The 13,455-nt window shown below is 55.1% G+C and overlaps 1 protein-coding gene across 1 annotated transcript; it reads right to left on the reverse strand.

The window, feature by feature from the left end:
* Nucleotides 1-2,158: 2,158 nt before the first annotated feature.
* ATHL1 (ATH1, acid trehalase-like 1 (yeast)) lies at nt 2,159-13,128 on the reverse strand. Its single transcript, XM_009710502.1, has 13 exons — nt 12,876-13,128; nt 12,145-12,355; nt 11,083-11,518; nt 9,870-9,989; nt 9,542-9,673; nt 9,113-9,224; nt 7,843-7,915; nt 7,197-7,333; nt 6,255-6,388; nt 5,894-5,989; nt 5,042-5,139; nt 2,316-2,530; nt 2,159-2,223 (listed from the first exon to the last, which is right to left on the reverse strand). Exons 1-13 carry the CDS (start codon nt 13,126-13,128, stop codon nt 2,159-2,161), a joined length of 2,082 nt encoding a protein of 693 aa, XP_009708804.1.
* Nucleotides 13,129-13,455: the final 327 nt, after the last annotated feature.

The following is a 13,455-nucleotide window of genomic DNA, read 5'->3' on the forward strand; positions in this document are numbered from 1 at the left end:
ATTACTTTTGTTTTCCCTGATTTTTTTTTAACTCCCTTTATCCTGTGTGGAGCACAGCATCCCTCCAGCCTCGGTGATCACTATTTAAATCATTAAACCATTTCACACCTTGCGAGTCTTCTGCGTGTGTGTGTGTGCGTGTGTAGTGCTGGGGGGTTGCTAAAAGGGCAATATAAATATGGCTTTTTCACTCTGATCATGCTCTTTGTAGCCAGGAGAAGTAATAATCTCTGTGAACCTTAGAGCCACCCAGCCTAACACAGCCACAGGGCATCGGGGCTCCTGAGGAGGGGAAAGAAGCAGAGAAGTTTCTGGGCCCCGTGAGGACATGCTCAAGCAGATGAGATGTCGTCCCCTCCATGGGTTGCTGAGACTTGCAAACTCATTGCAGTAAAGGAGATGTCCCCCAGCAGGTCCCCGGACAAGGACAGAGGGGATGAGCACAGGACACAACCCCACCGCTCCATGCCATCCCTCCCCTGGCCAGAGCCGGCTCATTTTGGCAACCAGACTAAAAGGATCCCTTTTTTGGGGGGGAACCCCTTTTAGTGCCACCTGAGACCTGGCTCAGAGCTGGGCTTTATCCCCAGCCCCATCAAAGTCCAGATCCAAGTGCAGCTCACAGGGCTGTTACTGGGGGCAAGGGGATGGGGGGGTCTGTTTGTCCTGCCAAGAACTGCTGCTAATTAGGGGTTGGGTGACTTTTGACGAGGCCTGATGGAGAGCCAGCATAATTATAAGGTGGGGGAGTTGCTTCGCCTCCTTCCCTAAGCGTTCCCACATGCTGCCTGCACCAGGGAGCGGCCACAGGGCTTTTTATAAACTCCGCGGGATTCAGCCGAGATTCCTGGGGTTTGGTTAGAGAGGACAGACCCCGGCAGGGCAGGGGATGCCTCCGACAGCCCCTTGCTTTGACCCATGTCTGCTCTAGCAGAGGTGTGGGGCTGGGAAACGAGGCACCGAAACCACCCCCAGGAAGGGGGATGCAGGAGGGGAGGATGCTGCAGGGTGCAGAGCTGGGTGTTGGGGGGTATTGTGCCCTTCATTTGCCCGCATACGCGGGCACAGCCCTTCCCCTTCTCTCCCTCAGGGCTTTCTAGGACACCAAAAATGCCTTCAGCAAATACACAGCAAGTCTTTGCTCGCCCTCAGGCTACTTAGCTGGAAAAAGACTCTGCTCAGACCCCAGAAAAACGCTGCAGTCGTCACCTGACGTATTAATGATAACTGATGCCAGGGCTCCCTATAGCCCTCCAAACATCAAGTTACCAGGGCTTTACCTCCAAAATTGCTTGAAAAGAGAGATGATAATGTAGATAAGGGCTTAAAAACATGATGGGGATGTTATACACCGAACAACTCAAAAGAAGAGGGAGCTGTGCGCTGCCCGAACAGGGCTAAAATGCTTTTGGCCGTGTCAAAATAACGCCCAGGTCCAGCCTTTCTTCCACCCACCCTGCCACGCAGCCCCACGCTGCCTTTGCAGTTTCTTGTCACGGGCGTCAGCCGGCTGCTCGGGGTAACGAAACCCCGGGGGCTGCTGCGTGCTGCGGCCGAGGGATCCTCCTCTCTCTGCTCGCTGGCAGCGGGAGCGACGTGGCGAAGCAGCGGTGGCTGAGCCTCCACAGCCCTTTGAGCCCCCGGAGCGACGTGGGCGGCCGGAGAAGGCGAGGACCGAGCCAGGACGTGCCGGAGGAGCTGGGAGTCAGCAGATGCACGGGCTGGACTAAATACAGATCCGGTCAGCTAGGGGCTTCCTTATAAATGCAGATGTTGAAGCATAAACAAGTCATGGGCGTTTAGAAAACTCGTGTAAAACAGTCGCTTTCAGGCGCGACTTCATCTCCTCTGCTAAGTGAGAGATGTTGAAGGCGTGTGAAGGGGACTCGGGGGGGCTCAGTGCCCCCGGCACAGACAAGGATGCTCAGCGTCACTCGGGGGGCTGCTGCCACCTCAGCCATGGTGAGAGCTCCGAGTCCACCACCCCTCCCCGGGGGCACAAAGACAGAGAGTGCACACAGTCCCATGGGGGCAAAGGGTTTATGGCACGGCCCGAGACCCCCACCTTCCACCCCACCTTTACCTTCCCCCTCTGCCGACACCCGCTTTTCAACTTGTTTCTGCTGCTTCGGTGGGTAACACCCAGATCAGCCAAGGTTTAAAATGTCTTGGTGGACGACCTCTGAATCCAGCCAGCTGCCGTGGGGAAAGAGACGCTCTGCCCTATGACAAAATCCAACCCACGTGAGATGTGGGGATGGTTTCTCCCCAGATCGTCTTATTTTAGGAAGCAGACCCAGGCGATGACACCGTACCTTCGCGCAGGGTAAACCGCTGCCCTGACTCCTCCAGCACAGCTTCCAGGGGAGATGCCAGAGGGTCCCGGGGAGACTCGGTCACTTTGATCCTGATCTCTTCTTTGGTGATGGCGAACTTCAGTTTGTTGCCGAGGTAGGAAACACCAGTGACTTTCAACTTGTTGATGTCATCGGGAAATGCAGGGTTGAAGCGAAGGCTGGACCTTGTGATCCTGGAAAGGCAGGAGCACGTCAGCAGTGGGAGCAAAGGGCGGCCACAAAGGAAAGCAGCTTTGTGGGGTCGGCCACCTCCCCAGACAGCACAGCCTCCTACATCCCCAAGGACCCTCCCCTTACTCCGTGCATCTGTGGGCAGGGGGAGTCCTTGGTGTATCCCAAGGATCTCTGGGAAAATCCCGAACACACCAATGAAGCATCTGGTGAAGAGCTACTCAGGCCGTGATTAAACAGCCCAGCACCTTAAGGAGCTCCTGTCCCCCTTCCAGTTCCTCATTTGGGGTCTGTGGTTTCCATTAGGTGGGAATTTTTTAATTATTTAATTAAAAAAAAAAGGAAAATAGTTTTTTTTTTTCTTCCAAGGCAGCTCAGTTCCCCATTCCAGTTCAGAGGTTGGCTTCAGCAGCAGCTATGCCGACAAAACTTTGGGAATGTCCTGCTCCGAGATGGGGAGGGGAACAGGGCACAGGAACGAGCATGGCCCACGGACCCCAAGCAGGAATTGCCACTGAAATCTGGTCACGCGAGCCCACGGGCACAGGCTCTGGGCCATGTGCTGGAACTAAAGTCCAGCCACGTGAGGAGCTCAGGAGACAGCTGTGAGCCGGGAATTTTAGCATGCAAGTTCAGCTTCGGCCAAAACACCAAGCAGCAAGTGCCTGTTCTCACCTGCCGTTGCTCCCACAGCTGAACAGCGCTGGTGAGGAGACGGTGGGAGCTCACCCCACGCCTGGGGGAGATGCTCCTGGAAGCGCTGCTCCGCCAAACCACGAGACACGCCTGACCACTAGCACTGCCCCTCTCCTCTGTAATTTGCCGTCTCAACAAAGGTGCGTCCACACAGCTCGGTTCGAAGGGCTTTAAACCCAGCACCACTACACACGCTCCTTCACCGGGAGGTGAAAATCAAGCAAACAGCTTGAATCCTTTCTCCAAGTCCTTACCCAAAGTCAAACAGAGCCCATTTGTATGTTTTGGCTTTGGACGAGGAAAGACAACGATCACCGTTATCTCCTACTCAAATCTTGACATGTGAGAGCTCTTGACCACCATCTCCAGTCTGGACTGGAGAGGGCTCAAGAGGCCGGAGAGCTCCAGCTCTCTGTAAGCCAGGGCCCGTGGCTTACAACGGGCAAGGCACGCGTCCGGCCTCCGGGGCTCCGTGAATGTCACCTCAACATCCGTGGAAATCCGGCTGGAGGCCCGAAGCCCGTGGCTTGAGCCTGTGCCAAGAAGGGCCCGACCTGACACACGGAGACCATCTGAAGACCTTCGAGCTTCACAGAAGCTGAGATTAAGGTTTTCAGCTGGGAATACGGGAGCTCACACCCAGCTCCGCCAAGAAACTGGTGGGTTTCTCAGCAGCTCCTGGCCCCACACACAGAGTAAACCACACAGTCAGCGCTAGAAGGTTTCGCTGGAAATCAAAAGGCTGGTCAGCTTGATCCATCCTCAATTAAACTAAGAATATGCTCAAGAGGCTGTTGCTTCAGGGCTGAAACCACCGGGCTGCTTCGGGTACGAGACACAGCTTTGAAGTTATATGAGCAGCGTAATGTTTTTTTCCCAGACGTTTTAATGCGGCGGCGATGCCAGCTGAGCGCTTTCCTCCACAGAGGCCTGCAGAGCCACACGCCTGCAGATGGCACATTGCCTCCGAGGGGCCGCAGGTGGCCTCTCCACGACACATCCCAAGGAGTCTGTCCCAGAGGACAGACTTAGGGAATGACATTTACCTTCCCAAACGTGCAACTCGCTCATCAAGTGACCCGGAAAGAGTCTTTTACCTGTTCCAAATCTGTTCCCAGCCTTTACAGTAGGAATAGGCCTACAGCAGCTGCGCGCGGTGGTCAAGGACTGGGGTCTCCATTTACAAAGGTCCCCTTAGAAAAGCCATAGTGTATTCGGTATAATGAGCAGCAGTCTGGTATTTGCCTGCAAGGTGGTTTTATGGGCTTTCTCTCCAATGAGTTAGCCAAAAGGCCGACGTAACTGGTGGATCATAGTCTTTAAGCTTCACCCACGCCTAGCGAAGACACCAAAGCTACAACCACCTATGGAGCAGGCAGGTCTGGATGCGTTTCTGATACGCAGACATTAAAACGATACAGGCTAGCCGCAATCCTGAGATCTTGCAGAGACGTCCCTCTTCACCGAGGGTGCCAGCTGGTGTTGAAGAGCTCAGTGCTGGCCTAGCTTCGACTCCTTTTGAAGCCAATGGCTTTCAACACTGATGTGGCTGGAGGAGAAATGGACCAAAGCTTATAAATTCTGATAACTCCACCTCGTTCTCCAGTGGTGACTAACTGTCCCCAGTCCCCAGAGTTCATCTGGGATCATTAACGTTCCTCTTCGTTCGTCACCTGCTGGGAGCTTTGGAGGATATTCTGGGTGCCGCAAGTTCCTTTCTTTTTCACGAGTAAAAACACATTGCTCCAGCTAAGTAGTAAGGTTTCAAGTGAAATGTAGTTGCTTAGAAATTAAACGTGACATAACATGGGTCTCACCTGAACCCTGTGTAGCCAAAGAGGACAGCTTGCAAGAATCCACCCATCCCTGTCAAGAAGTTCACAGCTCCTGACCCGTCGGAGTTCTCCACCCAGATCTGCTCCAGCAAGAGAAAGAAATGACTCAACAGTTGCATCGGGACTCTTCACACAGTTTCATGGGTTTGAATACGCTTATCATCGTCACCATCACGTATCTGGGGTGTTGCAATGACCATGCCCTGCTGCCCATCCTGGCACGAGGCGGTGGGTGAGCTCTGATGTGTCCCTAAGTACCACCATCTCCATCCCCTTTCCCATCCCTGGCAGGCAGAAGGAAGCCTGGGGTGAGCGTGATACTAACCCATGGCTTTGTATGGCCTGGTAGGAAGCTCATCGTCACCATCACATATCTGGGGTGTTGCAATGACCATGCCCTGCTGCCCATCCTGGCACGAGGCGGTGGGTGGGCTCTGATGTGTCTCTAAGTACCACCATCTCCATCCCCTTTCCCATCCCTGGCAGGCAGAAGGAAGCCTGGGGTGAGCGTGATACTAACCCATGGCTTTGTATGGCCTGGTAGGAAGCACCAGGCAGAAGGAAGCCTGGGGTGAGCATAATACTAATCCATGGCTTTGTATGGCCTGGTAGGAAGCAGATGCCTCCTTACTGCTCTTCAGATGCATGCAGAGAAGAGACAGAGTGTGCAACCACCTAGCTCAATAGAAAACAATAACCTAGCGACCACAAGTGCAGCCAACGCAGGCTGCAGTCCAAGTGATGCCTCTCAGTGTGACGTGACCAACTTGGGAACAGGCAAGATAGAAACAAGAGGCATTTGTCACGGGTAAGCACCCACGCCACGCAGCTAACCTTGAAGGGCTCCGTGATGTTGCTGAAACACTTGTTCAGTTGGCTCTGGGCTCTCTGCACCTCCTTTAGCTCCAGCCAGCCCACAGCAAACATGCTCTGCAGGAGAGAGAAACGGCCTTTCGCCACCTCCTGCCTCCCCCAGGGGTGACGATACAGCAAAAGCTTCCGAGTGACACCACAACTGGCATCCTTCTGACCCAGACCAGATGTCTTCAGCACGTCTCTAGCCCTGCACTGTCCACACTCCCTTAGAGTTTAAAGCAGCTCTAACAAATGGTGCCTGCTGACAGCAGAGACTAACTCAGACGGAAACAACCACCTCACGGATGAATCCCACCTTAGGCTTGGCCCCTCTCCCTACCCAGGTCATGGCTGGCCCATCCGGGTCCGTGACGGGTTCGTACATCTCCAGGTCATTTCTCCGGACTTCAGAGCTCATGGGATGCATCAGCGGGAATCCAAGCAGGACAACGTCAGCCTGTTTCACGGGCTCCCCTGGGGAAAGGAGCGGGTCAGACCACGTATGCCAGCTGGGAACAACTGGCGACTGATCGTCAGTTTACTGATATGGGGAACAAACCTGACGCACACAGAATCATAGACCTAGAACGACACACACCACATCAACAGGGGAAGGTAGTGGGACTGCAGGGAGGACAACTCCTTGCTGCCTTGCTAAAGACGGACCAGAACAGCAGCTTATGGCTTGTCCTGGGTGCTGTGTTCGCTGGAAGCTGTGTCCAGGCAGGACACTGGCACAGCCCCAACACGATGGCACCCAGGCTGGCGTCACCTAAACTGCAGGTGCAGAGGAATAGCTCACACGATGGCGTGCGCCCAGATTACCCTGTCCCTAACGGTGAGAAACGGGGCACTAAACTGGGCATGCGTTTCCACTGGAACTGGTACCTTCGCTTCCAGAGGGCCAGAGGTGGCTGGAAGGGCAACGTGGCACTTGACCTTGGAAAGGCAGACCTACCTGTCAGCAACGGGTTCATAGCAACCCTGTCATCTGCAGCCCGACACTGAAAGTCTATTCCTACTCTCTGTGTTCCCAAATTCTGTAATTTTATGAGCCCACTAATGAGAAACGTTCCACCAAGAGGCAAAAAAACATCTACAAGCCCTGCTCTCCACACCGGCAACCCAAATGCTGCGCTTGGAGAAGGCTAGAGATTTTTACTTCGGCCAACCATTCAGCTGCTGTTCCCGTGCTGGAAGCTGTCAGAGTCCCCACTTCTTGCAGGCTTACCAAGAAAGAGCAGCAGCCAACTCAAAGGGCCGCCACTGCCTCTCCGCTCACCTGGGCGGTAACCGTCGTACTCGGGATGGTATTTCTTCTCCGCATCAAAGGGCACTTTGACTTTCTCAGCACAGTCCACCCACTCCTCTGGCACAGGCACCAAAAAGTCTCGAGCAACAGCAGCTGCAAAATTTAAGCTGAAAAGAAGGGAGGAACAGTGGTTTCTGTCAGGCATGGGTGCCTGTGACCCCCTCAGAGAGGGGAAGAGAAGAAAGGGAACAGAAAGAACTAATTGAGCCGTAACTGCAAAGAAACAGCTACTCTCAAAGAACAGGTGTCAAAGTTTAAGCTTGGGGTAACAGCTTTCATCGCTGGAGTTGAGAGCCCGTTCCTCTAGCTTTAGATGTCTCCAGCTGGCTAATTGTATAGCCATCTCACAAAACGCAGGGAGAGAAATCCTCCTGCGAAGCGAAATCCCTCTGACTCTCCTGCGGAGACCCGAAGCAGGTCAGATGAACCACCACGGGACCCCTGCTTCTTTCCACTGGCTGTAACGGCAGGCAGGGGAGACCGGCGCAGAGCGAGGTACGTGAAGGGAGGAGAGGAGTATCCCACACGGAGCCCTGCTGCCTCCGAACCCTGCCGGATTGCTAGGCAGAAAAGAAAAGAGAGATGGGGCCGTGCTTCAACAAGGCATGCGCGTTACCTCCGCTGGGCCACGGCGTTGGTGTAAACAGAGTTATCAACCCGGTAATGATACTCATCCGGGGGCATGACACCTGGAGGAAGAGGAAGGGGACGCTTCGCACCGCGGCACACCCGAGGTCTGGCATGGCTTTGTGCCCCTCCTCAGGGAAGCGGCACGAGAAAGGGAATCCCTCCCGTTGCAGCGATGCCTGCCCAGGTGGCGAGGTGTTGCCTCTCTGCTTCTGGCAGGATCCCGCAGCCATCTCGGTGCAACTCAGAGGAGAACACAAGTGGTGCTTGGGAAGGAGAAGTGACCCGGCTTACAGCTTTGGCTGATGGGCAGCAGGTACCTTAACCTGAGGGCATCTCCCTCGCTTCACAGCCAAGGTGACCTTCAAGTCATTAATTCTTTCAAGTCATTCAATCAAGTTGATCAAAAAAATCCCTAGCTGCAAGCTCAGCTCCTTCCTTCACTGCTTTCGTGCAGATTGTCCCCAGAAGGAGAGATGGGCACTTCCCAAGAGAAACGTCAAAACAGACATTTAAATACGTGACTCCTTTGGGGCTGTCTCCGAGGATCTTCACACCAAGAGCCATCCTACAACAACCCCAGGGGCTCTCCTAGCTCTGATCGCCCCAGTTTCATCAAGACCCCCTGGCTCTAACCCAGCCTTCTCCTCCAGACCCTCCACCCACAAACGCCTCTCCTTCACTTCTCATTTTCTTCCTCTGTGTCCCCCCTCAGAAGCAGCCCACCAGTGGTAACTCGCACTCGTTAAGGTAAGGTGCTTCAGTGCTGCAGCGGTACCCTTTGCCCGGCCAGACGTTGTCAGCGGCCGTGCTTGTTGGGCACCAACAGCACCAGGTGTCCTTCCAGGGATTTAACTCCTGCAGGCTCCTGGGGGATTTAAACTCAGGTCTCTTAGAAAAGACTTAGAAAAGAAAAGTCCTTCCTCTCTAAAGCCCTTGCACTCTGTTTTCTCTAAGTGCCACCAGTCACACCAGCAGATCTGAATGCACCAATGCTTGTGGCATCAGCTTGTACCAGCACAGAAGGAGACATTTAGAGGTGCAGGGGCTAAGAGAAAAAACAACTGACACTGTGGCATTGGAAGAGAGCTGAGCATCTTGTCCCATGTCCACATGGACATGAACATTATCTGTGAGATATTCCAGAGGGCAGGAGTCTGAAGAGCCCGTGCACCCCCGTCCAGGTCTGGCTGGAGGGGCTCCAAGCCTCTGCTTGCAAACCCCTTCCCTACAAACTGGTCTGGCAGCTGCAGAAGTACCTTTGATGTGGTAGCATTGCTCCTCCTCGCTCCACACCATCCTGCTGCACCAGTACTGAGCCACAGCACCCACCAGCTTCCAGCCTCCATCCTCCCTGAACAGCTTCTGGTCCTGGAGGGAGCCAAGCCCAGAGAAAAACAGGGATGTGAGGGAGACTCAACCAGACCCAAGCTCAGCAGGAGGACAGGAGCTCTAAGGAGATGGACGTGGCAGGAGAAAAGGTCAGAAAACTGGCCTGGGTTGAGACAACAGGATGCTGAGCCACCCACAAGGAGCAAGGACAGAGGAGGCAGGGCTGAAGAAGGGACCCTGGGGTGCTACCGGCAATTCTGACGGGAGCAGACAACGGCAGAGTTTCTCTGGAACAGTCACCAGATGCCCTGCAGACCTTGCCCCCGGGCCACCCAGGCGACACACGCTCCCTTTACCTGCGTGGTGCAGTAATACTGCTCAAAGGCCATCAAAACGTCCCCAGTGATATGGATTTCTTGGGCTCCATAGATCTCCTCAGGGCAGACTTCCCGGCCGGTGGCCGCACTCTCCCACGGGAACTTAGCACCCTGCCAGGAGAAGACATCCATGAGGCAGCTGAGCACAACATCTTGAGATGCTCTCCCCAGTCTACCACCTGCGGGCAAGGCCCTGCTCACAGCCCCTGGCTAAAACTAGAGCGGGGAGGAAGAGCAAAGCCCAGCTGTCCTCCTGGGTGACCGTGGCTGGGCTGCATTGTCCTCAGCCCGACGTCTCTGTCCCCACCTTGTAGCCTTGCTCCTGCGCGTTGCGCAAAGCTCCTTCCAGCGTGCGAATCCGGTACTCCAGGATGGCTCGGGCAGCTTCAGGATAAAACAGCAGAATGTTTGGGAACATCCAGGTGTCCTGGAAACATGCAAGCAAGGCAAGATGGTGGGACTGGCTGGTGGGGTGCCCAAATGCTCCCACCAGCTTCACCCTTCAAGTCCACCCCCATCCCAAATGCTCTGGCTGTGATTTTGCTGCTACTTAAAGGCGCTGTCCTGTGGGCTCACTAAAAGGTATAAATCCACAAGGGACTGTTTCTGTCCACGCCTGCTACTCTCTGGTATCTCACAGGATGACCTCAGGAGGACCTCCCACCATGCAAGAGAAGAGAGGCAGGAGTCCTCCAAAGCCAGAGGCTCTGGAGAGGGTCAAACCCACCCGCATTACCAGGAAGAAAGCACACAAGGTCCACAGGACCGAAAAGCCCTTGTCCACCAAAAGACCAGACTAGGTTTAGCACAGGAGCCTCAACACCATCCAGCAGCGTCTCCTGCGCACGCCACGCAATCGTTATCAGTTGCAAGGCTGTGCACCCATTCGGCGTGGCTGCTCTGAGGGCAGATCTAAGGCTCTGGCTGGGGCAAAGCCGCACAGCCCCGCCGGCTTATCGAGTACACACCAAACCTACGTTTTAAAGCTGAACGCGCCCATCACAGAAAACACTTCTGTTTTTTGGTGGTTCAGGCACAATAGGGCTTACCGATGCCGCCGAAGCTGGGAGGAGAAGGGCAGATTTCAATTTGTTTTGTTTTAAACAGCTAAAAGTTGGTGGCCATGCTCTAAGCCAGTCACTGAAGCTCCCTTGGGCAAGTAACCTGTGAACTATCTTAGCCCCAGAGCTCAGCCTGGGGAAGGGGGCTGCCCTGTGGTGGGCTGTCTCCCGGCCCCTCGCCCCCACCAGCTACGCGACAGCCCCAGGCATCTCGCTTCAATTTAGGCAATTTGCTTTTGAGTCAGAGGACAACCCAGACGAGTAACTCCAGGGATCAAGCTGGGTCTGGGTAGCTCTCACGAAAGGAGCAGGAGGATGCTCTCCAACAAGAGGCTGGTGCCAAGCTACCCCTACTTGGGGGTCAGGAGGAAGCCCCCCCAGCAGCCTCCTGCAGAGTCTTCTCCATCCCAGTCGCTGTGCAAAGCCCCCAGGTTACCAGCTAGCACGGCCTCCACCCACCTGGTCCCAGAAGACGTGCCCCCAGTAGTCCTCGCCCCGAGTGCCGTTGGACAAGCCGCCAGGGCTGATGCCGTGGAAGAGGAAGCCTGGGTTGCCCCGGGGCGGGATGGCACTCAGCAGGTAGTACAGACACCCGTAGAGAGCCTGCCTCAAGGGCTGGGGTCCATCCAGGTCTACGCAGCAGCCTCGCCACAGCGTGGCCCACGCGTGGGTGTGGGAGGAGTGCAGGGAGCCAGCAGCGATGAGGGCCAGCCCCTCGCTGTAGCTCCTCTTCACCTCCTCTTCGCTCTCGGCCACGGCCGTCAGGAACTCCCAGGATCGCTCCCGCTCCTCCCCGTGCAACATCAAGGCTTGCGGCACGGGAGTCCAGAGCATGTGAACCGTGGGACGGGGTCCCCCCTCCACCTCGGGAACCAGCGTCTTCCCATAGACGTAGCTGTGGGAGACAGCAAGCAATGGGGAAGGGGAGAGCGGAGCAGGTGGGACGCCGTGCACATCCACCGATGTAGAGGGGACCTCCCCCAGCAGCGGAGGATGAGGCCCCCGTTCCCACCTCGGATAGAAGCTCCCTTGTCCCCACGCTTCAGCTCAGCTGCCGTCCCACCCCAAAGCACAGGAGATTGTGCTTTACGGTTGGACCTGATGATCTTTGAGGTCTCTTCCAACCATAAGATTTCCATGATTCTATGAAATTCGTCACGACTGGTCCCCAGTCCCAGTAAGCTGTTTTCAGGGGTCACCTCCTCCAAACTCATTATCTTCCCCAAGCTCATTTCTTTGCAGTCAAATCTAGTCCCTGCGGCCTTCACTGCTCTTTTATGTGTCGGTGTAAGTAATAACTCCAGAGTTGCAACCAATAAAGGTGTTTTTATACTTAATTTTGGATTTTTTTAGATACTTGCCAGGAAGAAGCAGATTTGCACAAGCCTCCACACCACTCACCACCTCAGTCTCGTTCTAGCCCTACTTTTGCAATTTATTCCCTAGCAGTGAGCAGGGCAGCGTGCGAGAGCCCGTGAAGGACATATTCAGGGCAAGGTCCCCCCCGTGACCCAAACTCACTGTGCTCCCTGGAAGTCTGGTCCTTGGTTCAGGTCCAAGTCCTGGCTCTTTGGAACAAAAGGAGCCTGGAGCCGGACCGTGATGGGTTGGGCGGCGCGAGCCGATCGCTGGATGGTGATGCTGAAGGCCATCAAGTGGACAAGGGAATGGTGAGCGTAGATCTGATGGGTGGCTATGTAATCAGTTGACTGAAGCACATGGCTGAAGGTTCCTGTAAGCACAACGAGAGCCATCAAGCCTTCTGAACCATCACGTCCTGAGGTTCTGCCCCAGACTCCCATTTCTGCCCTATCTACAGGTTCCTACCGGCAAAGGAGCCGCCTTTCCCAGGCCCAGATCCAGACACAGCTTTTGGCTGGACAACACTTAACACACTGAATCTGGCCAAGCTGCTGAGGAATGATTTGTGCTATAAAACATTTTATCAGGCTTCGTGATTAAAGAGTGTTTGCTGAGCCTGGCTCTAGCAGGGATTGAGACACAGTCTGAAAATCACTCTTATTCTCACAAGAAAGGGAAATTTTCCACTTGCTCCAAGACGACTTCAGAAGAACAACACCCCGCAGGTGAACGGGGAATGGGGAGAAGAAAGATGCAACCTTGTGGAAGAGGTAACGCAGGCAAAGAGATTTGTAACTTCTAAAAGAGGGAGAGCACGATGGGTGCCCGAGATGAAGATCTGAAAGGAGGCGGCAGGACAGGGAGATTCCTGCCCGTGCTCTGCTGTTTACCCGTCCGGGTGTTCAAGGTGAAGGTCTCAGCCAGGCCGTCCGCGCTGGGCACCGTCATCCTAACGTTGACGGGGCTGGGGATGTCGGCACGGTGCGTGTCTCCCACTGCCCCGTTGTACACGCCATTGACGTGGAGGATGTCCCGGTACACACGGGTGCCTAGGTAAGCGTTAGTCACCGTAGCCAGCAGCCGTGGGTCTGAGGGCAGAGAAGTGGAGGTGAACACGGCGGGGTCCTCTTTGCCGTCAGCCATTTTTACCAACCTGAGCTGCAGAACAACAGAGTCAGGTACAAGGGTTGAACAGGCAAAGTCGGGGCAGGCTGAGCACCTGCACCTTGCTTCTCCCTCTGCAACCTTCCTGTGACACCCCGGTCATCACCCGGTCATCGGCAAAGCTGGTTGCTCGCCTGCCTCCAGCCCCATTACGTTCCGAGGGTCTCCATCTCTTTCAGTCTCCCTTCTGATCACCACCAGTGCCTCTACCAGCAGCTTTCCTCCACCCCAGCTTTCCCCCCAGCACCTGGAACGGGTCCCCTCCATCCGGGCTCATTTCCTCCTTCGCAGCTTCCCTCGTCCCCT

Source organism: Cariama cristata, unplaced genomic scaffold, assembly GCF_000690535.1.
Source record: "Cariama cristata isolate BGI_N322 unplaced genomic scaffold, ASM69053v1 scaffold32191, whole genome shotgun sequence".
NCBI classification, from domain to species: Eukaryota; Metazoa; Chordata; class Aves; order Cariamiformes; family Cariamidae; genus Cariama; species Cariama cristata.

Bases quoted from the DNA above. Each gene is read 5' to 3' on its own strand.
- ATHL1 (XM_009710502.1), bottom strand. From the start codon at position 13,128: ATGGCTGACGGCAAAGAGGACCCCGCCGTGTTCACCTCCACTTCTCTG. The intron at 12,356-12,875 runs GTAAACAGCAGA...TTGTGCTTACAG, and splicing joins CACCTTGAACACCCGGACGG to GAACCTTCAGCCATGTGCTT. The intron at 2,224-2,315 runs GTACGGTGTCAT...ATTTTGTCATAG, and splicing joins GCGGTTTACCCTGCGCGAAG to GGCAGAGCGTCTCTTTCCCC.